This window comes from Dromiciops gliroides, chromosome 4, assembly GCF_019393635.1.
Source record: "Dromiciops gliroides isolate mDroGli1 chromosome 4, mDroGli1.pri, whole genome shotgun sequence".
Classification (NCBI taxonomy): domain Eukaryota; kingdom Metazoa; phylum Chordata; class Mammalia; order Microbiotheria; family Microbiotheriidae; genus Dromiciops; species Dromiciops gliroides.
Genome location: NC_057864.1, coordinates 58338151 through 58365518, shown reverse-complemented (window position 1 = coordinate 58365518; position 27368 = coordinate 58338151). Strand labels below are relative to the sequence as shown.

Below are 27368 nucleotides of genomic sequence, written 5' to 3'. Positions count from 1 at the left end.
CACACATCTGGACATTCTTATCCTTATCAACTGTTCATGATGGAGCTCTTCAGTGAATTCCTGGAAACTTCTTAACATTAATGGTGGCAAGTGGAGGTGACCTAAGGTGGTGAGCTGTGTGGTATAGTGGAAGGAGCATTGTGTTTGTCTCAATGCCAAGCTCTGCTCCTTTGGCCAATAAATCAATAAATATTTATTACATACCTACTGTGTGCCAGCACACAGTCTGTGCTGGGAATATAAAAACCATGAAGGAACTTCCATTCTAATGGGAAGACTGTATGTTTGTGTGTATGTATACATAGATATGCATATGCAAAATAAATATAAAGATAATAAATGCAAAATGGTTAAAGACAAGGTAATTTGGGAGGGAGGCCACTAGCAGTTGGTGAGATACTTGCTACCTCTGTAACCTTGAGCAGGTCTCTCAAACGTTCTGGGTCTCAGTGTTCTGACCTTTATAACAAAGTGGTCTCTTCAAATCCCAAATCCCATCAATGGTGTTATCTGTACCATTTTGTAGGTATTCTTTGACTACTGCTAGCTCAGAGAAGTTGGCTTTTGCGAAAGATTCTTTGAGGGTTTTTTTTTTCTTTCAGAGAAGTGAAATACTTTTTAAAAAAAATCAAAATTCAGCTTATTTTATCATTTACATGCTATTCTAATATTAGGGGGATTATCATCATCCAAAACTATTTATTAAACTCACATAGATGGTATTGTGGGAGTCTGGGTTATGTAGTAGAAAGGATAGGGGCAGCTAGGTGGCGCAGTGGATAGAGCACCGGCCCTGGATTCAGGAGCACCTGAGTTCAAATCCAGCCTCAGACACTTGACACTTACTAGCTGTGTGACCCTGGGCAAGTCACTTAACCCCAATTGCCCCACCAAACCCCCCCCCAAAAAAAAAGCAAAAAAAAAAAAAAAAGAAAGGATACCAGATTTTTGTGACCGGAAGACCTGGACTTGAGTCATGACCCAGCACTTACCACTTGTATAACCCTGAGCAAGTCTCTGAACTTCTCTGGGCTCCATTTTTCTCATCTATAAAATGACTAAGTATTTGATTTCCTACCTTGGAATTCTAAGAAATCCATATACAGATGATATGCTATATTATACAATTACACTGAATCAAGTAGATAGTCTTCTAACTTTAGCATCTTTAAACAGACGGGATTATGGGATATTTGAATGTAAATATAGCAAAACATTTTGTATGTTGTTTTATCTTGTTTTTATTAATGCCCTTTGCTTTTAGCTTCTTATCCTATGCATTTCTGAATATATTCCTCTCTTCTTCCCAACCCAGAGAGAGAGGCCTTATAACAAAAAATTTCAAAAGAGAGAGAAGAGAGATTCAGCAAAACATTAACCTTGACATTAGGTGGAATATCCCACGTGCCTAGACCCCTCCTCTAGAGTGAAGAAGGGGAGGGGGTGCATTTTCTTAACTCTTCTCAGAGCCCAAGCTTGGTCATGATTACACAACATTCATTTGTAGTATTTTGTTCTTTTCATTTGCACAATCATCGTCATTGTTGTTTGTTGCTTTCCTAGCACTGCTTACTTTTTACTGTGCACCAGTTCATATAATTCTTCATGTTTGTCTTTTTTTTTGTGTGTGGGGCAATGTGGGTTAAGTGACTTGCCCAGGGTCACACAGCTAGTAAGTGTCAAGTGTCTGAGGTTGGATTTGAACTCAGGAACTCCTGAATCCAGGGCAGGTGCTTTATCCACTGTGCCACCTAGCTGCCCCCTATTTGTCTTTTTTTTTAAGGTGTGCTAACATTACATCAAGGGCATCTGGGTGGCACGGTGAATATAATGCCAGCCCTGGAATCCGTAGGTCCTGAGTTCAAATCTGGATTCAAACACTAGCTGTATGACCCTAGGCCAGTCACTTAACCCTGTTTACCTCAGTTTCCTCATCTGTAAAATCAGCTGGAGAAGGAAATGGCAAACTGCTTCAGTATCTTTGCTAATAAAACCCCAAATAGGGTGACAGAGTCAGACAGGACTAATTGACAAAACAACTACAAATATTGTATCACATTAATGTACCACAGTTTGTGTAGCTTCAATGCCAACTCTTTATCTGGGACCTTGAGGCTAGTATCCTGTTAACTCTGCCCCTCTGTGCCTCATGTCCTGTCCTGTAACAACACAAAAGATAATCTTTATCATTTACCACTGAGGAGATTGAAGACCTAATTTCTGAGGAATGGTTAGAGATTTTGCCAAGAAGGGCATTACTTACATAAGTTTGTAGTGTTGTTCCAGATAGGGACTAGAATTGGCTAGGCCCTGGAATGTGAATAGCACCCCTGGGCGAGCCAGGGAGAATACTGCAGAGCCTTAACTCCACTGTGGAAAAAAATCCAGACATGGCTCATATATATATATATAAATCCCCCACTGATTCTAGCAAGGAGTGCTCTGTAAGTTGGCACAGTGGATCGCTTCAGCGTGTATACAGTTTGAAGTGGTTAAGCAGCCTACTCTTTTTTTGTTTGTTTTTTTGCTTTTTTTGCAGGGCAATGGGGGTTAAGTGACTTGCCCAGGGTAACACAGCTAGTGTCAAGTGTCTGAGTCCGGATTTGAACTCAGGTCCTCCTGAATTCAGGGCCGGTGCTTTATCCACTGCGCCACCTAGCCGCCCTGCAGCCTACTCTTGATGAAGGAGGCAGAGGATCCTTTGGGCATGCTGGTTAGGACTTGTACTCCACCTGCTTAGATAAAAACATGTTCTGGAGACAGGCTGAATAAAGGGTGGCATTCTCTATTTACAAAGAAAGAGCTGTATTTTGTTGGAACTAAGGAAAATAACTCTTTAGACTTTAAATAGCCATGTACAGGGGACTTCAGAAACTTGCATGAAATGGGAGTTTGAGAGGGCTGAGAGTTAGAATCTGGTCTATGAGCCTTGAAGAGAGATAGCTGGATGGTCCAGGAGATAGAATGCTAGACTTCAAGCCAAGAAGATCTGAGTTCAAATCTGCTATTTGACTCTGGACCTGTCACTTTACCTCTGACTACCTCAGTTTCCTCATGTGTAAAATTGGAATAGCAATAGTACCTACATATATAGGGTGGTTGTACTTTGTAAACCTTAAAGTGCTATATAAATGGTAGTTCTTCTTGTTGTTGTTGTTGTTATTGAAATCCTTAACCCTGCTTCTTCCTGAAGCATATTGACACCAGTGCCCAGCTTGTGGGAGCACAGGTAGCTTGCTATCCAAAAGCAAGGTCTTTCCAGCCCCCAGTTTCTGAATGAGACACGTGTTTCAGGCTCTTCACCAGAAAGTAGAGCCTCTTTCTTCCTTAGCTTCTTACGCTACCTAGAAATTTCCTGGACTTTTATTAAGAATGCCAGGCATCTCTGCAATAACTTTGAGACATCACAGCCTCTGTTGATGTTTGTTTGTTGAGTGCCTTGAAACCAAAAGCCTCCAGGAGCACTTAAAAGAACATACCAGCCTCCTCACCCAAGCTGGATGAGCTCATATTGAAGTCCCCAGGGAGAAATGGCTTATGTAGCCTAGGGACACCCGCCTGCCTATCTTGTTGATTATTACAACATCAAGAGCTTGACTTGGGAAATGGAAGTACTTTGCCATTGCCCTGATCTTCCCTTGGTCTCCAATGTGCATGTTTCTCTCTATTAGTACTAATCCTAAATTTGGCTCTTAGAGCATTTCATAAGCTCCTCCCTTTCCTCCCAATTTTCTTACCCCTTACTTCCATCCATGTACTTTATGATCTAGTTAGTCACTGACCTCTTTGGATCTATGGTGCTTGGCACATAGTAGGCTCATGATAAATGTGTGTTTCTTGACAGACTCAGTCTTCTTTTCTTTCTTTCTTTCTTTTCTTTTTAGGCAATTGGGGTTAAGTGACTTGCCCAGGGTCACATAGCTAGTAAGTGTCAAGTGTCTGAGGCTGGATTTGAACTCAAGTACTCCTGATTCCAGGGCCTGTGCTCTATCCACTGCGCCACCTAGCTGCCCCCCGACAGACTCAGTCTTGATCACCTGTTCCTCACTCCTTTCAGCCTGGCCCTTACTTGGCTTTCTTCCAGGAGAGATTAGTAGGCTAGTGGATCTATGGGCAGATTTCTGAATCTTGTTTACAAGACCGAGACTGTGTGTGAATCCACATAATGTACCTAATCGTAGTATACATACACATGTGCCATGTAAAATGAAAGCCTTACTCTATCTACCCCATCCTGAGCTGATGTCCCCCTGGGGATGGAATGTGGCAGTACTCCATCATCCATAAAGAACATTGCTTAACACTTGAGGACAGAAGAGGAAGAGCTAAGCTTTGTTCCCTTAGAACCATACTGGGCTCTTCTTTAGCAAGATAGCAATTCCATAAGTTGAAATTTGGTTAAAAGAGAGTTGCTAAGCAAATAACTTGAATTTCAATTAAGGTGAAAGATTAAGATGAAATCTCTTAAAAAGTACATGTGTTTTGGAACTAAAGTTTGGCATCAGATTGAATTTGCTGGCATCTCCTTTCCACTAAAATAAAAACTGGCTAAGCTAACGGACTGGAGAGTCCAAGATGTGAACAATTTGATAATATTTGTAAGGCACTTTACAAAACCTTAAAGAGCTGACTGTTATTATTTTTGTTGTTGTTAGTACAAAGACTTGGACTGGACTATAGAGAATAATTATATAAATCATTCATTGACCCTAAACTGAAACATATTTTTAATCTATTTTCCAAAGATAACTCCAGCCAGTAATATTGCATATTTGTCATTAAAATATCACCACCATCTTAGAATTCCCTGGACTTTGGACCATTCTCTATTATATAAACAAACATAACATATAAAAATACCCCAGCTACTATTTGGTTTTGTCATATCAGTGAGCCATGACACAGATAAGATTGGGATGAAATAACTATTTCATCACTAATGAGCTTGATCAGTGAAATTACCTAACATGAATGAATGCTGTGAATGAATGAATGATGAATGAATAGTATTTAAGTGCTCACTATGTGCCAAGCACTGTGCTCATTACTGAGGACATGAATAAAAAAATTAAGGAACTGTCTTGCCTCCCAGGAATTTACATTTAAAAGACAGCTCTCTACAAGGTAGTGGTGGCCGAGGAAGGGTGTTTTGGTCTAAGAGTCACCCAGATAGTGAATGGAGTGATGGGTGAGTTGATTGGCACAGTCTTTTCAAAAGATTTTATTTCAGATTTGATTACTGTTCCCAGAGCAAAAGTAGGGAAGAGGAGGACAGTTAGGAAGTGAGATGCAGATAACACATTTTAGATTTGTTAATGTGGTGAATCTGAATTTTTGTCTTGTGGATTTTGAAGGGAATAAATTTTTGAAATGTGTTTTCTCTGTACATTTATGTGAATTATGTGAGAAAGAATGAGCAAAAGACCAAAAAAGTATTATCTGATCAAAACAAAACTATACCTTCTTTTTTTTGTTTGTTTTTTTGGTTTTTGGTTTTGGTTTTTTGTAGGCAATGGGGGTTAAGTGACTTGCCCAGGGTCACACAGCTAGTAAGTGTCAAGTGTCTGAGGCCGAATTTGAACTCAAGTACTCCTGAATCCAGAGCCGGCTCTTTAACCACTGCGCCATCTAGCTGCCCCCAAAACTATACCTTCTTAATCAGGCTAACTACTGATAAAAATTGAGTACCCCAATGACAACCTTCTTGTCCCCCTAAGCAGACTTCTTTTTTAATATATGATATGCAAATAGCTGCATGTTTTAAAAACAGAACTGCCTAAACCACTAAAACTTATAAAATTAGAATGCAGTCAACAATAAAACTGTTAATTCTGTGGTAAAAATAACTAAGTCAGTATGGTTGATCAATAACAGAATTTTTAACTTCAGACTTTAAAATGACCAAACATTTTAAGGAGGCATTGCCAAGATTTTTAACTGCCGAAGTCCAAATTGGCAACATCCCTGAGGCATAAAGAGAACTAGGTGCCATCTTCTCTCAATGGCTTCAGATGTTCATGTGAAGAGCAGTAGAAATCCCTGAAATCCCAGCTGATATGACCGGGAAGTCAACATAGGGGGCTTTGTGGGGTTTTTTTGAGGTACAGTGGACCCGTGATATAATGCTATACCAAGGGACAGGACTAATACCTTCCTTATAGGAATTGAAGTACACAGACCTGGATGGTATCACAATATGTACAGGCATGAATTTTGTGAGAATGAGAGACATATCTAAACTGTGTATGTGGTCCACATTATAAGTAACTCAAACTGGGGTTGGGAGGCAATTCAGGATGTTTAGAACTATATCTAAAGAGCAGGGGGGAAGGGGGCAGCTAGGTGGCGCAGTGGATAAAGCATGGGCCTTGGATTCAGGAGGACCCGGGTTCAAATCCGACCTCAGACACTTGACACTTACTAGCTGTGTGACCCTGGGCAAGTCACTTAACCCCCATTGCCCTGCCAAAAAAAGAAAAAGAGCAGGGGGGAGAAAAAGAAAGAGGAATTGGGTTTGTTTGGCTTAGTTCTAGAGGACAACAAAGCCCAGGAGGTGGAAAGTACAGGAGAATGAATTTCAGCTTATCATTAGCCTCCTTAAGAATTAGGGCTGTCTGAAAAAATGAGAGAGATCCTCTTGTGAGGCAGTGCCTGCCCTATCACAGGAGATGGCTAAAGGGAAAGCCGAATGAACATTTGTTATGGTTGTCCTAGAGGGCATTCCCATATAGGGTGAAAGTTGTGTTAAGGATCTCTAAAATTCCCTGATTCTAGTTGCACTTTCTTATTGGTAGAGAGTCAGGTCCTATGTACCACTGCTTCCTCGTCCCACCCCGATCTTACTATTCTTCAAGATCTGTTATACCAAAATATCAGGAACAGTAAGATAATGTCAAGGAGAAAAGGATAGGACACTCAGCAACCCTGGAATAAAGAGAGAAACCTAGGGAGAGGAGTGGACCAACCACTTTGTGTCCTGGCCAGAAGAACCTTACTTAGCCTGTTGCCATCTGGCTGTCCTGAGCCCAGAATTTAGATTGCTCTGCATTATGACTGCTGACATTGGCCTGCTTGCCAAAAGGAAGGCAGGCCAGATTGTGTTTGGACAGAATCCATGATTTAAACATCAGTGGCAGGAGGACTGCACTTGAATCTGACACATCTCCACTGATCACCACCTCTTTGACCTTGGGTAACTTACTTTCCTTCTCTGAATCTGCATACCTTTAGGATTATAGAGCACAAATCTAGAGTTGGAAGGGACCTCAGAGGCCATCCAGTTCCATCTCCTCATTTTACAAGTAAGGAAACTGAGGCCCAAGTTAAGTGACTAGCCCCAAGATGACATAGGGAGTAAATGTCAGATGTGGATCAAATGAAATAATGAATGTAGAACACTTTATAGATCTTTTCATTTTATTTTCAATTAATAAGCATTTATTTTCTCTCTTTCCCTATCAATTCCTCCCCATAGAGAAAAAAGGCAAATGAAACTCTTGTAACACACATACATAGTTAAGCAAAACAAATCCCTACATTGCCCATGTCCAGAAAATGTTGTGACATTGAAAATAATTACCATAGACACAAATTTTGGATGTGCTTATATTAATTTATCAATATTATATCAGAGATTGACCACATGTCTCCCTATCTTCTTGTGGACCCAAGACACATGGTAGAGTAGGCAGAAAGAGAGCTTCAGCATAACAGTTGGCACAAGCAAGAGAAAAGTCCCCAAAAGGCACATGTGGTCCCCCAAAGAGATAACATGTGGTCCCAAGGAGACCCAAGAGATAGTGTGAGAGAGACAGAGATCATGTGGTTCCAGAGAGCCACCATGGCCACCTGTCCAGGTTTTTTAATCCCTTTTTGATACAGGATTAATCAAATCTAATTGTCATTATACATCAAACAAATCTAATTGGTTAGCATTATTCAAATCTAACTGTCATTATACATCAAACAAATCTAATTGGTTAGCATTATTCAAATCTAACCGATAGATGTGACTTGAAGGTGGGCTATATTATAATGAAATTCAAAGATGGCATCAGAAAAAAGGAATGCAGGACCCTCAATCAAAACTGGTCAGAGCAAAGTCCATTCATCTAGGTGTGATTTAGTCTCATCAGTAAGTCCTTGGGCTATTTAGACAAAAGAATCTATCTCTACTCAAAGCTCCTTTTGTGAGCTTGGGTTTGTCCCAGAGGAGATTTGATGACAAACTCTCAAGGACACAGGACTTTCTTTGGGGGTAGGGAGAGAGGACTAATCCCTGGATCCCCCAAGAAATTGATTATTAATAATTATTTTCTCACAATATATATTTTCATTTTGCATCTTGAATCCATCACCTCTGGAATTGGGTTGGTCACTGAATTCATCAAAATCCTTAAGTCTTTCAAGGTTGTTTGTCTTTACAAGGTGGTTGTTACTGTACAGGTCTTCTTGGTTCTGCTTGTTTGAACTCTGCATTAGTTGATCTAAGTTTTCTCAGGTTTCTCTGAACCTTTTATAGACATCTACATATCTATATTAATATATAAAGATATCATCCATTGCTATTATTTAGCTTCATTTACACAGTTCCCTCTGCGTTCAATGGCCTTCCCCACAAGCTCATTTCCTACCCATCTTTTAGGACCCACCTAAAATGCCATCTCTTCCATGACATTTTCTGCTATCTTTCCAGCTGAAAATAGGCTCTTGTCTGTCTAGATTCCCATAGCACTTTGTACCTCTCATATGGCAGTCTTGCATCCTATCTTTCATTATACTGTTTATGCACATATATATATATATATATATATATATATATATATATATATATATATATATATATTTTGCGGGGCAGTGGGGGTTAAGTGACTTGCCCAGGGTCACACAGCTAGTAAGTGTCAAGTGTCTGAGGTCATATTTGAACTCAGGTACTCCTGAATCCAGGGCCGGTGCTTTATCCATTGCGCCACCTAGCTGCCCCTATGCACATATTTTACCTCCCTTACTAGACTGTAAACTTCATCTGGTTGGGATCTCATTTATAATGCAATTTTAGACTGTATTAAGAGAAAAATAGTGTCCAGAACAAAAGAGATTAATCATCCTCCTGAATTTGCCCTGGACGGACCACAACTGGAACACTGTGTACAGTTTATGACCCCACATTTAAGGAAAGATACTGACAAGCTGGAAAATGTCCAAAGAATGGCATTATATTACAAAAAGGACTAGAGAAAAGAATTGGAGTATCATAGACCAGGAAGGGACTTGAGAGGTTGTCTAGTCAGAGAGTCAGTAAACATTTACTTTATGTCAACTGCATGCTATCTTTGTTGGTGTTTTTCAGTTATATCCAGCTCTTCGTGACCCCATTTGGGGTTTTCTCGGCAAAGATACTAGAGCAGTTTGTCACTTTTTTCTTCAGCTCATTTTACAGATGAGGAAACTGAGGCAAATAGGGTTAAGTGAATTCTCCAGGGTCACACAGCTAGGAAGTATTTGAGGTCAGATTTGAACTCAGGTCTTCCTGACTCAAGGCTCAGCATTCTATCCGTTGTGCCACCTAGCTGCCCCACTACATGCTAGGCACTGTACTAAGTTCTAGAGATTAAAAAAAAAAAGGTGAAAGAACCTTCCCTTGAGGAGCCAACAGTCCAATAAGGGATACAAAATGCAAACAACTCTGTACAGAGAGGAGAATTTACAAGGGTGAATTGTAGATAATCAATCCAGGCAGCATTAAGGGAGTTCAAGAAAGGTTTCTTACAGAATTCTAGTCCAACCCCCTCATTTTATAGATGAGGAAACTGAGGGGTGAACATGATAGCTATCTTCAGGTAGAAACAGCACCCTCATTAGTCTTGTTCTGTTTGGGTCCAGAGGGCAGAACTAGGAACAGTAAGTTAAAACAAGTACAGAGATAGATTTGACAGTGGAGAGAATACTAGGCCTTTAGTCAGGAAGACCTGAGTTCAAATTCAGCCTCAGATACTTACTAGCTATGTGATGCTGGGCATCAAATCACTTAAAAAAAAAAATCTCTGTTTGCCTCAGTTTCCTCATCTGTAAAAATAGGAATAATAACAGCACCTACTTCCCTGTGTTGAGGTAATATTTGTAAAGCACTCAGCACAGTGCCTGGTATATAGTGGGTGCTAGGTAAATGCTAGCTATTACTATTATTATTATTGCTAGCTCCCTAAGATCTAGCCAAAAGAAGAATGAGTTGCCTTGAGAGCTAATGAATTTCCACCCTCCCCTCACTGGAGATCTTCAAGAAGAGACTGGATGACCACTTGGTAGGGGTGTCAGCTATCAGTTATAGTGGATGGCATCTGAAGTCTCAGCTCTTGAGATTTTGTGATTCTAGAAGCAATTAGAGGTGGCCCAAACTAGAATGGCCAACTTTAGAAGTGTTCACTGGCAGTCTCCCAGTAAAGACTGGAAGACTATATGTCAGAGATCTTGAAGAAAGGATTCCTCCTGGACTACATGAAATCTGAGGTCCCTTTTCACTCTGAGTCTGTGTATGATCCTACAAAAATTAACCACTTTGCCCAATAGTCATTATTTAAAACACTATTGGGGCAGCTAGGTGGCATAGTGGATAAAGCACTGGCCCTGGATTCAGGAGTACCTGAGTTCAAATCCGGCCTCAGACACTTGACACTTAATTAGCTGTGTGACCCTGGGCAAGTCACTTAACCCTCATTGCCCTGCAAAAAAACTCAAAACAAAGCACTATTAAAATGATATTAATTCATTCATTAAACATTTGTTGAGCATCTGCTGTGTTCAGCATTGTGTTATATGCTTTATGGGATAACATATCATTTTAACACAATCCCAGCCTTCAGGGATTGACAATTTAGTAAGGAGAGTAAGACATTTATGCAAAATCTAAGGCCAAATATAAAGTGATTAAGTTCCATAAAATACGTATGAACAAAGTTCTACTGGAATTCACAGGAAAGGAAAATTGCTGCCAGGTAGAGGGATCAAAAAAGATCTTCAACTAGCTGTGTGACCTTGGGCAAGTCACTTAACCCCAATTGCCTCACACACAAAAAAAGATCTTCAGAGAAGAGGTAGCACTGGGACTCACCTAATATATATATATATATATATGAATATGTATATTGTGTGTATGTGTATATATGTATATGTATGTGTGTATACATACATGTATACATGTAGGTATATTTAGATTTATTGTATATCTTGGGTTACAGAGAACTCAGATCTGATGGTCTCACTTATTCTTTCAGCATTTCCATAAGTCACACAGAAGATAAGATATAATTCTTCCCATTTAGTAGATTTAGAAACTGGGGTTCAGAGAAGCTATTATCTGCTCCCAGTCACCCAGTGATTCATTGGTAGAATGGAAAATGGATGACTGTTCTCCTGATCCCCAGCCCCATGCTTCATCCAGTAGACCAAGCTGCCTTAGAAGAGATACAGCATTTTCGTAGGATAATTGCATTTTAATTGAACTGTCTGTACTACTCTGCTAACGCCTCTGCAGAGATGGGAGAGTGAGTGCTTGATAAATAAAATCATTATTGCTAATAATTGCCTCCATGTAAGAATTTTAGAGTTAACCTCCAAGAGAAGGTTCCACTAAAAAAAAATGTGTGCTGAGAATCATTAATTAAAAAAAAAAATCCATCCTACAATTTGAAATGAATGTGCAAGAGATGCCCAGCATGTTCTCATATAATCAGTGCACCTGCAAATGTGTGTGTGGGTGTCTTTCACTGTCTTCGGTGCCTGTTCTGTGATTAGAGTACTGCAAAATGTAGAATTCTCATCTGCGATGTAAATAGAGCTTGTGTGTGTGTGTGTGTGTGTGTGTGTAGGCTTTGCCCACAATCAGGGCACTATGACCTACCTCCTCATCGATTTTAGAAAATTAGACCAGAGAGTAGAAAGGAGGCCTTTCTCTAGAAGCACATACAATGCCCTTCATTACTATTTCCCACATTTTGTGAATCAGGTCCATTAAGAATTGGATGTTAGGGGAAGCTAGGTGGCGCAGTGGATAGAGTACCAGCCCTGGAGTCAGGAGTACCTGAGTTCAAATCCGGCCTCAGACACTTAACACTTACTAGCTGTGTGACCTTGGGCAAGTCACTTAACTCCAATTGCCTCACTAAAAAAAAAAAAAAAAAAGAATTGGATGTTAACTTTCTATCCAGTCTTAAAAGGATGTGGGGGGGAGGCAGTTAGGTGGCACAGTGGATAAAGCACTGGCCTTGGATTCAGGAGGACCTGAGTTCAAATCCAGCCTCAGACACTTGACACATACTAGCTGTGTGACCCTGGGCAAGTCACTTAACCCTCATTGCCCCACCAAAAAAAAAAAGGATGGGGGGGTGGAGTGGGCAGCTAGGTGGTACAGTGGATAGAGCACCAACCCTGGATTCAGGAGGCCCTGAGTTCAAATCCAGCCTCAGACACAATACTTACTAGCTGTATGACACTGGGCAAGTCACTTAACCCTCATTGCCCTGGCCCCCCCCCCAAAAAAAAAAGATGTGGTGGCAACCTTCGCCCAAGGCAGTGGAAATGACTATGCAACTGTATTTTTTATTATTATTATTTTTTGGTGAGGCAATTGGGGTTAAGTGACTTGCCCAGAGTCACACAGCTAGTAAGTGTCTGAGGCCAGATTTGAACTCAGGTACTCCTGAATCCAGGGCCAGTGCTTATCCACTGCGCCATCTAGCTGCCCCTGGAAATGACTATGGATGATGATGATAAACAGCATTGATATAGTACTTACTATGTGCCAGACGCTGCGCTAAGTGCTTTGTAATGATTATCCCATTTGCTTCTCACAACAACCCTCAAAATAGGGACCTTTGTTGTCTTCCTGTTACAATTGAGGAAACTGAGACAAACAGAGGTTAAGTGATTTGTCCAGAGCTAGTAAGTATCTGAGGTCAGATACGAAATCAGGTCTTCCTGACTCCAAGCCCACACTGTCCACTGTACCACCTAGCTGCCCCACTGGATTTAGAAGACCTAGGTCCAAGTCTCTCCTCTGATGTTTTCTACCTGTGTTGCCTTGGGCATATAATTTTACCTCTTTGGGCCTCAGTTTGTTCCTCTGTACAAAGGAGGAATAGACCACATGGCTCTGATCCTCTGAGCCCAGGATACCATGAAAATGAGCGCCGTCTTTAAGCATTCAAAGGGCATTTTTGTACATGAGTAGATTTATTCTGTTTGGGCCAGGGGGCGGTGGTGCGGTGCGATGGAAGTTGCCAAAGGGCAGATTTTGGTCTTGATGTAAGGAAAACCTTCTCCAACAATGAGTTCTCCAGAAGTAGAATAGGCTGTCTTGAGAAATGGGTAATTCATCATCCCAGAGGTCTGGAAATTCACTTGCCATCTGTGTTGTAGTAGGGATTCTGTTTCAGGGATGGGCTATTCTAAATCACCTCCATTATCCCTTCTCAGTGTCAAATCCTATATTCTGCAACACGCTCCATTGCAGGGGGAGACAACCCACAGCACTGGTCTTGTTGGCTCCATCACTCCCAACTCCAAAGAATTCTTGACTTTTTCTCTTTTTTCTCTTTTTCTCCCCCTCACTTTTTTTTTTTTTTTGGTGAGGCAATTGGGGTTAAGTGACTTGCCCAGGGTCACACAGCTAGTAAGTGTTAAGTGTCTGAGGCTGGATTTGAACTCAGGTCCTGCTGAATCCAGGGCCAGTGCTCTATCCACTGTGCCACCTAGCTGCCCCCCCTCACTTTTTATATGCATTCCCCTCCCCCTCACTTTGCCTCTCCTTCGATCCTTGGCCTGTGCTTCAGGCTTTCTTGGCAGCCTCACTGGTGACCAGAGGTGACTGCCCTCTAGCCTAGAGCTAGCGGGTCCTCTAGTGAACAGAGAAAGCCCGGTCCTGACTTCTTCATCCCTGATACTCTGTGTGACCTGGGTGAGTTACTTCATACTTCTTGCTTATTTTCATAAAAGGGGAATCAGAAGATCATCTGTTTGAGACCACAGAAAGGGAATGGATTCTGACCTGGAGATTTTTTTAAGCAGTGGCTGGGTGACCATTTAGACAGGGATGTTATATCTTCAACTCCTCTTAATTCTAGTGCCTTCCTTCTGTAAATTATTTCCCATTGGGGCAGCTAGGTGGCGCAGTGGATAGAGCACCGGTCCTGGAGTCAGGAGTACCTGAGTTCAAATCCGGCCTCAGACACTTGACACTTACTAGCTGTGTGACCCTGGGCAAGTCACTTAACCCCGATTGCCTCACCAAAAAAAAAAAATTTATTTCCCATTTATCGCTTGCTTTAACTATAGTTGTTGGTATGTTGTCTCACCCATTAGATTGTAAGCTCTTTGAAAGCAGGAACTGGCTTTTACCTTTCACTTTGTCCTCAGTGCTTAGCATAGGGCCTGGTATATAGAAGGTGCTTAATAATTTTTTTTTTTTTGCGGAGCAGTGGGGGTTAAGTGACTTGCCCAGGGTCACACAGCTAGTAAGTGTCAAGTGTCTGAGGCCGGATTTGAACTCAGGTACCCCTGAATCCAGGGCCAGTGCTTTATCCACTGTGCCACCTAGCTGCCCCCACTTAATAAGTTTTTATTGATTGGTTGAAGAGATTCTTAGTCAAGGTACTGGTTGGAATGGATGACCTCAGAGGCCATCCATTTATTTATTTGTATGAATTTATTTGCATTGTTTCCCCTCTTCCCACCCCCCACCCCCAAATAGCTTGTAAGCTCCTTGAGTTCAGGGACTATTTTTCATTTCTATGTTTTGTACTGCCAGCACCTGGCACCACACCTTGCACATAGTAGGTGCTTAATAAATGCTTGCTAAGTAGAATAATTTTGTATTATTCCTTCCTGTTCTTCTCTTGACAGTTCGTAAAGGGTACCGGATCCAAGCTGACAAAGAACGGGACTCCATGAAAGTCCTATATTATGTTGAGAAGGAACTGGCTCAGTTTGATCCAACCAGAAGGATGAGAGAAAGATGTGAGTAATAAGTCTTCTGTAATTTGTTCTATGCTGAGAGCTCTAAGAGGTGGCCTACTGGCCCCAAGGGTTTGCCAAGGTAAGAACCATCAAGGGTGGCAGCAGCTGGTGCCACAGCCTTGAGAAAAATTCACCTTGAGTGGGCCCAGAGAAAGAATAGAAGGTTCCTGATTTTCTGGGTGAAGGAATCTCTTGTTATCTACCACATGATGCCACATTTGTGTATTGGGATCATTAGCCTCACTGGGACTATGGAAAAACTTGAGAAACAGAGAAAAAATTTGTCAGAAACACTCCACCTTTTAAAATGTTTTTAAAAGAGCACCTGGGTGGGGGGGAGGGCAGCTAGGTGGCACAGTGGATAAAGCACCAGCCCTGGATTCAGGAGTACCTGAGTTCAAATCTGGCCTCAGACACTTGACACTTACTAGCTAGGTGACCCTGGGCAAGTCACTTAACCCCCACTGCCCTGGAAAAAAAAAAACACCTAAAAAAAAAAAAAAAGCACCTGAAGATGTAGAGACTGAATCCTGCAGTTCACTGACTCAAAAGACCTAGACATTCAACTCTGTAGACCTGGCAGTAATTCACCCTTGTAGGAGGTATTTGAAAGAAAGAACCAAACTACCTGATGAATCTGGAGACCTGAGACCTACGTCATCCTAAGTGCTGGAAGGCTCAAGGGACTGAGGGAGGGCCGGGGGAGGGGGGGGGGCTGCCACTCTTGTAGGAAGGACTTTATTTAATTAAAGAACCTCTTGGTGGCAGGGCCTCAGCCCTGAGTTCATTCACAGGCCTGTAGCCTGTATAGCTGACAAAGATGATTCTTTGGGATGGATTCTTAGTAACCACATATCATTAGTGTCTGCATGTAGCAGGTCTGACATGCGAGGGCTAGTTATGGAAGGCCTGCTGGAGTTGGTGACGAGGCTCTGAACAAGAGCCTCCTTCTCCCTTCCCCAAGCTGATAACAGGCGTGGTGGGTTATCTGTCATAATTAGGGGATTCTGTTCAGATTAGAAGGAGCCAACACATTGCACATAGCTCTCCATTCTAAAACTATCCTGTCTGGGGAGTATTCACTGCTGTAGCCTCCCACTGCACCTACTATAAAAAGACCGTCTCCAGATTGCAATGTCAGAAATGCAGATGTCACTGCATTTGATGGGCTCGATGTATGTGCTGTGGTGATGGGTCTGCATTAGGGCACATAGATGGGCCTGGCTGAAGGAGAAGGCCTGGGAAAGGGAATTGGCATAGTAGAACAGGTACCACTGCAAAAGAAAGAGTGTCAGACGGTCACAGAACGCTCGTCATCGGTCAGTCAACAGGAGTTCATTAATTTATTTATGAAGTGCCTTTGCACTAGGTTCCGTGCTAAGTGCTGGGAACATGGGCTCAGAGATGGACCATGGCGCTAGCAGTTGAGCAACCAGACTAGCTAAATCCGAAGAGTTTTATTTCCAGAGGACTGGCCACTAGGAGATTAATTTTTTTTACTATAGCAGCTCTTGCTAAGGTATGGCGGTGTTACAATCTTCACGGGTAGCCTAGCTACCCCAAGGAAATGATGGTTTCATTAAATAAGTAAAGAGCTTGCCACTGGACTCCAGTGACTCTGGAGGAGAGAGTGAGGCTGATACCTCAACCCAGCTCACCTCAAAGTCAAGACACCATGCTCGTGATGCCATTGATCCTCTTTGAGAATGAAGGTCGAACAACAATACACCAACAAGAAAGAGCTGGATATTTTACAACTTAGGGCTGCCTTCCCAGAATGCTCTAGGCCCACCCTCCTTATACATCATCATCCTTTCTCAGATGTTTTCCTTTTCCATGTTTAACACGGGTGAACAAGACTAGCACAACCCAAAGGATGCTGCTGAGAGGCAGGCAAAAAAAGGAGAGGAGAAAGAAGCCAGAAGCCCCCAACGTCTATCCTGGTTCTTATCAGGAATTTGGAAATATTTAGGATTAGTTCCAGTTGATGCAGATCTAGCAGATGGCTTATTCAAATGAAATTTTATTTTTAAAATGAATGTTCAGGTTTGGTTTGGTGCAGTTCAGGTTTAAGCAGACTAACGTGGTTCATTCCAGTCTCCAGGTTGAGACCCTGCCTGCTCAGAGGTCCTTCTACATGTGGTCTTGCGGTCTGCTTCAGGACTGGAGGCAAAGGGTCTCCCTCAGCCCTTTGAGGCTTCCAGTTCTTGGCTGTTCAGGGTGCTGTGGGACTCTGGCTGCCAGATTTATCAGGCAATTTTGGTCTTTCACCCCAGACAAGGAGAACTGCTGCTAGGTCTACAGAAGGAAATCTATCGTTTTACTTTTATTTTATTTTATTTTATTTTTGGTGAGGCAATTGAGGTTAAGTGACTTGCCCAGGGTCACACAGCTAGTAAATGTCAAGGGTATGAGGCCGCATTTGAACTCAGGTCCTCCTGAATCCAGGGCCGGTGCTTTATCCCACTGTGCCACCTAGCCACCCCCTATCATTTTACTTTTAAAGGAGAACCCCCAGATTAGGAAATCCATTCTATCAATGCTGGTCAGCACCTTCTCTGCCATTTACAATCCCAGGGAGCTACTTAGAGCCCTGAGAGGATAAGTGACTTACCCAGGGTCACATAGTCAGTTTGTGTCAGAAGCAGGACTTGCATCTCCCTGGTTCAAGAGGTCAATTCTCTACCCATTATGCCACACTGCCACTCACGAGATGGAATATTTCTATCCTCCAGTTACTGAGACAGGATAAGAAACAAGATAAATATTGGGTCCCTTGGCTTCTCTCTCCCTGTATACCTGCCTCTCACCCAGCTTCCTTTGGGTTCTGTTAGTCTTGTTCATCAGTGTTAAAAAATAGCAAGTATAGGGGCAGCTAGGTGGCACAGTGGATAGAGCACCGGCCCTGGAGTCAGGAGTACCTGAGTTCAAATCCGGCCTCAGACACTTAACACTTACTAGCTGTGTGACCCTGGGCAAGTCACTTAACCCCAATTGCCTCACTTAAAAAAAAATAGCAAGTATTCTCCTATCCAGGAGAAGGAGCACAGGCACAGAAAGGAAGCATCATTTTCTGTGAGCTGTTAGGCCTTAAGTTGCAACCAATTCCTGTCATTGCAGCATAAGCAGAAGTAGCTTTGGTCATTAACCCAACCTGGGTTAGAGGATGCAGACGGCCCTCAGCTAAGCTGTTCTCATACTACCTTTGGCTTTGAGAGATTGTGGAATGATGTCTTGTTGGTGATGGGGTTTTTCCATTTTCTTGCAGATAATAACACCATTTCTGAACTCAGCTCCTTGCATGAAGAGAATGGAAATTTCTGCCAATCTTACCGCCAGATGCGGAGGAAGCCACTCCCTTCTTTGGGGAACATGGAGAGTGACACAGACTATTGGACAGGTGTAATGGGGAACAGTGGTGGGTCAGGACATGGGCCCTCCCCCTCCAATTATAACAAAGAGGATCGAGACAGCTTCAGGCACAGGTACAGAAAATGATTTGTCCAAAAGTAAAACAGAGTTTAAGCAAAGGTGTGGGTTGAATGGGCATGGTGTAAAATGTAAGGAAAGGCAGACCTGATGACAGAATCGTTTCCCCATTCTGTACTAATAAGGCTACTTTATTCTCCTCTCTTGTTATCTTTGTGCATCCATGTCTTTTGATAGATCATTGATTTACATTGGCATAATAGAAAGTCAGGAGGACATATCTCAGGTCTCAACTCTCCTACATACTTGTCTATAAATGTTGGAAATTTTCCATCTTGAAATCTATGACATTTCAAGATTTCAAAGAGAAATGATTCCTCCATCCTTGAATTTCTCAAGGCGCTCTGATTTCCCCAATTCCCCTCATTATTTTCTCTTAAAATACTTATTTATGTGCACACCTCATCCCCACTCAATTGTAAGCTCCTTGCAGACAAGCACTTTATTTTCATCTTTCTAGCCTTAGCACTCAGCTCAGTACCCTGTACGCAGTCCTCGGAATTGAATAAATGCTTGTTGAATTCTTGGCATTCTATGCTTCTTTGATGGCTATAACAAATAATACTTGGACTTCTCCATTACATAGATAACTTTAAACAAGGAAACATTTTTTGAATGCCTTATGCAAGAATTACTTTGTTAGACTGTAGTCAAAACATTAATCAATTCCCTTTTTTTTCTTTGAACTATGCCAAGTCCTTATGAATCTTCATGCACATGTTTTCCCATTCATCTCATTTATTTTATCAGATAGCCTCTAAAACCCCCCCCAACCATACTTCATAGTAACACTTTCTGCACACCTGTCTTCTTGCTGTGCAAGAAAAACAGGATATATTTCTACCCTTGGCTAATTAAACTTTGCAAAGAAACTGTGTTCAACCCACTCTTTCCAAAGCCCCCCTTTCTCTATACCCTGGGGAAGAAAGGGAAGAAATATTGCACAAAAGCGTCTGGAATGTTAACTAGGCAGATGATTAAATGAGACCCTCAAAACTCTGTATGAATCTAATCTAGTATTATTATTGTTGTTATCATTATGGATGTGAAGTGTTGTTCCTTACCACATATCCCAACCTTGAATGTAGATCATGGGATTGGAGGGAAAAACCAGTAGGTATCAGGCCTTGCTCCTATTTCAGGCCAGCTATATTATCTTGTATCTAGTAGGTGCTCAGTAAATGTTTCTTGATTGGTTAAGGTGGACTGATGGCTTCTTTGCTTGCAGCCAGCAACGGTCAAAGTCAGAGATGTTGTCCCGGAAGAATTTTGCCATGGGGATGCCAGCTGTCTCCATGGATGAGTTGGCAGCCTTTGCAGACTCCTACAGTCAGCGGTCCCACCGAGGGGAGGGCAACAGCCAAGAGGCTCGTGGGGGGAGCCGCTTTGAGAGATCAGAGTCACGGGCACATGGCGGGCTATATCATGATGGTTCTCTAGAAGAATATTATAGCAAAAGGAGCCGAAGCCGGGAGCCTCTGACGGACTCGGACCGGGGCTGGACCTATAGCCCACCCCGAAGACGGGCGAATGAAGATAAACACCTGCCACGGCTGGTGAGCCGTACCCCAGGCGTTGGACAGAAGTATGACCATACCTACTTGGGCAGTGTACTAGAGAGGAAGTCCCGGGGTGAGGGCAGCAGCGGCGGAGGGAGCCTTGAGACCCCCTCAAAGTTGAGTTCCCAGCCACTCCAACGGAGTGGGAGCTATTATGCTTGGTCACCACCGACAACCTACAAATCTGGGGGTGGACAGCAACCATCACCACAGCCAGGGGAAGAAGACGAGATGGAAGATGACTTGCCACCGTACACTGAACTGGAGCTGACCCGAGGCCCCTCCTACAGGGGCCGGGATTCGTTGTACCATAGCAACTCAGAAAAGAAGAGGAAAAAGGAGCTACCCAAGAAAACTGTGAGGCCGTGTCTGGTGGTCCTGATCCAAGTGGGATGAGAAGGGAACCGTCAGGAGGCAGGGGACATTATATCTAGAGAACAGGGGCCTGGAACAAAGAACAGAGTGGAATGGAAAGAGCTTTTTAGGGGGTGGGTTCCAGGATTCAAGTGGGTACAAGTCATCTGAGTTTGAGGGGAAATTGGTGCAGGGCAATTGTTTTTTAAGGATCACTCTGCAAGGATAGGCTAAAGTATGAATTGGGATTCTTGATGATAGGAGGGGAGAAGCAAGTCTGGGTGGTTATTACAGAGGCTATAAGTTAATTCAAAACCACATTTTGAAATTATTAATTAGGACAAATAATACACTATTTAATCAAATACTCTAGAAAAATGCTAACAGGATGTCACAGGATGTGGCATTCTAGGATTTTTTTTTTTTGTGGGGCAATGGGGGTTAAGTGACTTGCCCAGGGTCACACAGCTAGTAATTATCAAGTGTCTGAGGCCAGATTTGAACTCAGGTCCTCCTGACTCCAGGGCCAGTGCTTTATCCACTGCGCCACCTAGCTGCCCCCTAGGATTTTTTATTTATTTATTTGTTTGTTTGTTTATTTATTTGTTTATTTTTAATGAAAACAACCCCTTAACTTTAGGATCCATTGCTTCTTTGCAACCTTCCCAATGAGATTAGGCAACGAGCAGATGAATGGGAAAACTACTACCCACATCATCAACAATAACAACATTTTTAAATGTAGTTGTTATGTTCTTGGTTTCATTTCCCATCTAGATCAGGGTTCTTAATTTTTATTGTATCATGGAGCCTTTTGAGAGTCTGGTGAAAGCTATGGACTTCTCGGAATAATGTCTTTAAAGGCAGAAGATAAAATATGCAGGATTACAAAGGAAACTAATTATGCTAAATATCATTAAATAAAAATCTATTTTTTGAAAGTTATGGACCTCAGATTAAAAAATTCTGCTCTCGGGGAATAGTATTCCTATTCAGCTATCAGGAGTGTATTATTGTAGGTGCTTTGGGTTAATTTTTTAGTAGTAGGAGTTGGTTTGTGGTGAGCTATCCACTCTCTCTTTCTTATCTGGTACTTATAACCAGTAGCAAGATGGGGCAGAAATGGAGGTAGAAGCTGCATAGGTTAGTCTATAACTAAGGAACAAAGCTCTCTTTAGGAAATTAAGAGAAGATTGGCCCTCAATCCAGCAACTGAGCTAACTGGTCTAGGATATGATTTACAACTACCTTCTTATGAAAAGCTTTATCATTATTTGTGGTCTGAGTGCTTTTTAGTATATGAGGGAAAAATCTAGTTCTTTTGTCAGTCAGTCAACATTTATTTTGTTGTCATTCAGTCATTTCAATTATGTCCAACTCTTCATGACCCCATTTGGGGTTTTCTTGGAAAAGATACAGGAGTGATGAGCCATTTTTCTTTTCTAGTTCATTTTACAGATGAGGAAACTGATGCAAACAGGATTAAGTGACTCGCCCTGGTAAATTTCTGAGGCCAAATTTGAACTCAGGGAGACTTCAGGCCTGGCACTCTGTCCACTGCTCCATCTAGCTGTCCATAACATTTATTAAGCACTTACTATGTGCCAAACACCTACTATGTGCTAAGAGCCAGGAATACTAAGGTCAAAAAATAGCCTCTGTTCTCAAGACACTCACACTCTAATGGGGGTGACAACATGTAAACAACTATGTACAAAAACTATAAGCAGGATAAACTAGAAGTAATTGATAGAGGGAAGAGACTAAAATTAAGGGGAATTAGAAAGGCATCTTGTAGAAGGTGAGATTTTAGTTGGTACTTGAAGGAACCCAGGGAAACCAGAAGGCTAAGATGAGGAGAGAGATCATTGCAGGCATGGGGTTCAGACAGAGAATATGCCCAGAGTGCAGAGATGGAGTGTCTTGTTTGAGAAACTGTCCTTGCCCAGATATTGTGTTTTGTGAATTTTATTTAAGGATTCATTAACTTTTTTTTTTTTTTTGGTGAGGCAGTTGGGGTTAAGTGACTTGCCCAGGGTCACACAGCTAGTAAGTAGAATTCATTAACTTTTTGAGCCCATCTGTGGTCTAACTTTGCCCTCTCTTCCTTCTCTCCCCAGAATGACTTTCCAACCAGGATGTCCCTTGTGGTCTGATACTTGTTTTCAAGGCATCTCTTTGGACGACTAGAAACCAGGAGGTGACTATGGGGACAAGAATCTGACCCAAGACCCAGCAGGCCATCAGATATGGAAGACTTGCCAGTTACCAGCTTTGTCTTGAGGAGACTCAGCCTAAACCATAGAGTCCATTGAATTAGCTCTTCAAGAAACTGGTCAGAAAACCAACTAGGATCGGATTGGGATTGTTCCCATGTTTCTCACCTTAACCTTGTTACTCTGCTTTGCGGAACCAGAACCAAAAGGCCGTTTTCTACTATAAAACAAAGCTAGCTCTCGACCTCTTATCACCTGATATAGCCTCTGTCTATGGTACACTTTCCACATCTCCCACACCCTCCTCAGAATCCCTTTTGACTCATTTGGACAAGGACAAGAAAGGTGATTTTTTTTCCCCAATCCTAGGGGAAGGCCTTCTGCTAGCATTTGAACATGGCCCTAAAGCAAAAAACAAAAAACAAAAACAAAAACAAAAAACTGCTGCTCTCCTGACCATCTCTGTACTATTCATCTAATGTGATGACAAAATCTGAAGGCCTTTGGAAACCACTTGATGTATTTGCTGCAAGTCTTTGTAATGGTGCCATGCTGGGCAATGGGACTTCAGTTTGCTGTTCTGATTGATGATTCTTTAGTGACTGGAGCCAAAAATATTAGGGTTACACACCTTCCTGAAAAGTGATATGAGTTTCTGAGACACAGGGAAGACAGTATGGCGTAGTGGTCAGAGAACTGGCTCCAGAAGCCAAGAAGACCTGGGTTCAAGTCCTGCCTCCTACGCACACTGACTCTGTAACTCTGGGCAAGTCCCTTAGCTTCTCAGCATTCCAGGCAGCTCTCAGCCTGTATATTACAGAGAAAAGGATGACCTGCATCGGTTGGGGGAGTTTCTTCACCCCCATACCCGTGAGATAACAGGTCCAGGATCTATTTCTTTGGGACACGTGACATTTAACAATACAAACTGTGTTTTTTCTTTATGCTGCTCACTTGAACATGCAAGTTGGCCTGACTTGGGCTAATAAAGGGCTTTCCTCCCCTCTTCGCTTAGCTGGGTGGCATAACCTAAGAGAACTGTGCCTCCAGCAGTGAGAGGATTTTGGTGTCCTTGGGAACCTTGAGATAACTTTGTGAAATAGTTAAATGAAAGAGGAGAAGAAAAGGAGGGAGAGATAGACACAGAGAGAGAGCGGGAGAAAGAGTGGGAGAGAGCAGAAGAGAGCGAGAGAGAGTGAGCGAGAGAGAGAGACAGAGAGAGAGACAGAGAGACAGAGACTCGGGGAAAACAGATTTGTGACAGTTCTGCATGTTTACCATTTCCCCACAAAAATAGCAGTATCACTGATGATGTTTGAGCCTTCTTGGCCATGAATTCTTTTGCTATCCCATTTCTGCTAACTCTTAAGTCAGCATGGGATGGTGAAGAATAGTCCTTGCAGGCTAAGCAAGCTAATGCTCTGAATACTTCTTAGTGTTCTGTGGTTAGTAGACACAGTAAATATTGGATGAACAAATGAATACTGCTCTCTTAGAAAGAGAGGATTTCTTCTTCCCAAGCCTGAATGATCAAGTTTGTTTAAGTCTCAATCTGGTATGTCTTCTGATACAAGGATTCTTTTGTTATTTCACTGACCAGGATCCTACCTGTGGAGTTTACAATGGGTTGGCAATGGTAAAGGCCATTGGTTGCTCACTATGGAAACTGATCATAGCATATAAGTTTGAGGTTCTACAAGCCACGTTCATGCTCACTTCTCCATCCTTCATTCATATATCATGGGCTGGCCCCTATATAATCTGAGCCATGTGATTTTGAGAGAGATTCTCATTTGAGGCATGGGAAGGCAGCTAACTCCTAAAATTTCCTTTTCTGTACAGGAGAATATCTTGTCTGGTTGCCTAGCCCTATGACCATACATCTCATGCCTCTTTTTAGCACTGGGCATCATATAACCACCAGTCAGTTGGGCAAAGTATTTGAATGATTGTTCAGATGGCCCATAGACCCTGCCACACTGGTAGGTTAGCCCAGGTTTAGGTTGGAATCTCTTGGAAGGGATAATCATACTTGACCTTGAAATCCCCATCTATTACCCTCGACTCCCAGAAGGAATCTCATTTCCAACCTCAGGAGCTGTGGGTCCTGCTTCTTTTGGATCCCTTCTTCAGAATCTCCTTGGGCTTCTGCAGAGCCACCTGCCCAAAGGTCACGTACAGGAAAGAGTGAGGATAATGTTCCATTGGTCTCCAATGTATTTTATAACAGTTCTCAAAACTGGGTGTTATGGGTATTGAAACATAACCAGGTCCCTTTTAGAGAAGTGGGAAAATACACCCTGAATACCACATATTATAGGTGAAATGAGGATTTATTTCCCCCAGATTTGGGCCATACCCATTAGCAGGGTTGGCTTCTCAAAGGGACCACAAAGTAGCCCTAACCCTCACAGTGGAACAGGGCAGGGTGCTTACAGCAGCTCCAGTTACTGCCATTCCTGAGAGATGAGTGGACTTCTTCAATAACAAGATCAAATCATAATGCTGGTGCTTGCCTACTCCTCTTCCTCATAGTCTGACTTGTTCTCATCATTGACCTTTGGCCCCTGTTCAGATGAAAAAGATGAAGTCTCATTTCTCTGTCATCTTCTCTGTAGCTTACTGTTCTTAGACAACCACAGCTTCATAGTCTAGCTTACTTGGGCCCTGATACAGATGAAGTTTAGGAGTCACGGTGTATTATCTCTTTAAACTGAGCACTATGTCAGGCTTCATACAAATCAAAGAGAAACAGCACCAGCTACAGAGACCAAAAAAAAAATATATTGTTTTTATTAGCAGACTGTATGTATGATTCTTAGAAAGGTGGTGAGGAGCAAGGGGAAGAGAACTATTATAATTGGAAACCTCAGTTTCAAAAGACTGTAAACTACAAATAAACAATAAAAAGATAATAAACTGGTAACTCAAACAAGCATTTTTGAGCACCAGTTACTATGCATGGGTCAGGCATTGTGTTACCTGCAGGGATACAAATACAAAGAATGAAGCAATCCTCACTCTAAGAAAAAAGAATTACATTTTGATGACGAGATAACCTCAAGGTTTATGAAATAACCTGGAGAAGAAAAACTCGGAATTTTACTTTTAGGGGCACAATAACCATCAAAACTTTCCGATAGCAACCAAGATAGAAAATGTTCTTCCTTGAGAACACTTAGGCTCCATTTTTATAGGAGGGTTTCTCCGAATGGTGAGACTAAATAAAGCCAATGTTAGCCATTCAACATTAAATACACCTGACTCCCCTTTGACCCTTCCTACTACCTCCTATACCTTTGTTTTCAAGCACTCGGTGCCCTAGTGCCTCCCTTTGTCTCCTCTAACTCAGAGGAAAGCCAACCAAGGTATTAGAAACTGATATGTGTTCCTGTTCAGGAATCTTCCCGCTTAAAATGATGATTTCAAGAGAAACAGCTCAAGTAAATTAATTACTAATTATAAAATTCCATCCATTAGTTATGGAGACTTTTTTGTACCATGTCCCCAATGATCTCAAAATCACCTAGTGCATTTGCTGCAGTGTGGCCTCGTCAATCAATTCATTGAGTGCAATTTTCTATAGAGAAATAGTATGTCTGCCTCTGTTCATTAGCAGCTATCAGTCCAGCTGAGTCAACAAGACACATACATATGAAATAATCAGTTCTAATCTATGAAATAACAAATAAGACTAGCTATGGACAAAAGCTTCCAAATAAGTTTATAAGCTGTCAAAGAACTTAAAATGTTTTCAAGCTAAATTTATAAAAAATAATCTGTGTGTTTTCTTTGCCCAGATACGTCCTCCTTAAAAACAAAAACAATAGCACCTGTTGAACAAAATCTTAATTTGGAAAATAGCTAAATGAGGGTGATTATATACCAGAAGGATTTTCACTTTACAAAAGAATAAACTGAAGTTTTGTTTAATGCAGTGCCACCTTCTGATATGTGACATATGAAATATGATTTATTTTGCATGTAACTTTCTTGATGATGTAGTGAAACAAACACTAACTTGAAAGAAAAGAGACACCAGTTCTAGTCTTTGCCACTAACTCTGTGACCTTGCGAAAGTTACTGAACATCTCTGGGCTTGAATTTCCTCATGCATAAAATGATGAGGTTAAATTACAGGATCATTAAAATTTTTTCTATGTCTAACATTCTAAGGTTCTATGAATACAGCTATCGTACAGAGTGAAATACACCCACACAGCAGGAACAAGATGTGTTATCATTCTTTCCTTTAGTACATTGGCTGGGAATCCTATAACATTTCTTTAGACCTTTTATCCCTTTTCTTTAAGGACTTTATGGAATACAGAGAGTCATCCCATATGTTCCCTAACATTAGAATGCATTTGAATTATATCTATTTGGCCAATGGTCGGGCATGTAATCCATTGGAAAATACATTGAGGGTTTTACCACCTCAAAGTAAGGCATGGCCTTCATTAGGAAGGAGCTGGTTTGAAAGAAAATTGTGAAATTTCCATCTTCTTTCCTATGTTTAATACCACCCCCTTTTCTCTCTCCCCCTACAACTCTCTTTTTTAACCCCGCCAAATATCTCTTTCCATATCTCTGTTAAAACCCAGCCTCATGAAAAGATATGACATCAATCACTGATGCATTAGTATGAGTTTGAGAGTTTGAATTGAGCAAAGAAGGCTTGACACAGAGCCACTAACTAGATTATGACCTTGGGTAGTCTGCTAACTTACTTCTCTGGACT

At 41.8% G+C, this 27368-nt stretch overlaps 1 protein-coding gene across 5 annotated transcripts in view; it reads left to right on the top strand.

Annotated features, from left to right (window-relative positions):
- ILDR2 (immunoglobulin like domain containing receptor 2) overlaps positions 1 to 26560 on the top strand; it is a 99958-nt gene extending 73398 nt beyond the window's left edge. For 3 of the 5 annotated variants that reach the window (XM_044001685.1, XM_044001687.1, XM_044001683.1), the window contains 3 exons: positions 14896 to 15009; positions 18278 to 18494; positions 19727 to 21841. In XM_044001685.1, the coding sequence (XP_043857620.1) occupies positions 14896 to 15009; positions 18278 to 18494; positions 19727 to 20453 (1058 nt within the window). In that variant the 3' untranslated portion in view covers positions 20454 to 21841. Of the gene's footprint in view, positions 1 to 14895; positions 15010 to 18277; positions 18495 to 19726; positions 21842 to 22531 lie in introns of those variants that run through there. The other 2 variants (XM_044001688.1, XM_044001684.1) reach the window with 1 other exon arrangement.
- Positions 26561 to 27368: the final 808 nt, after the last annotated feature.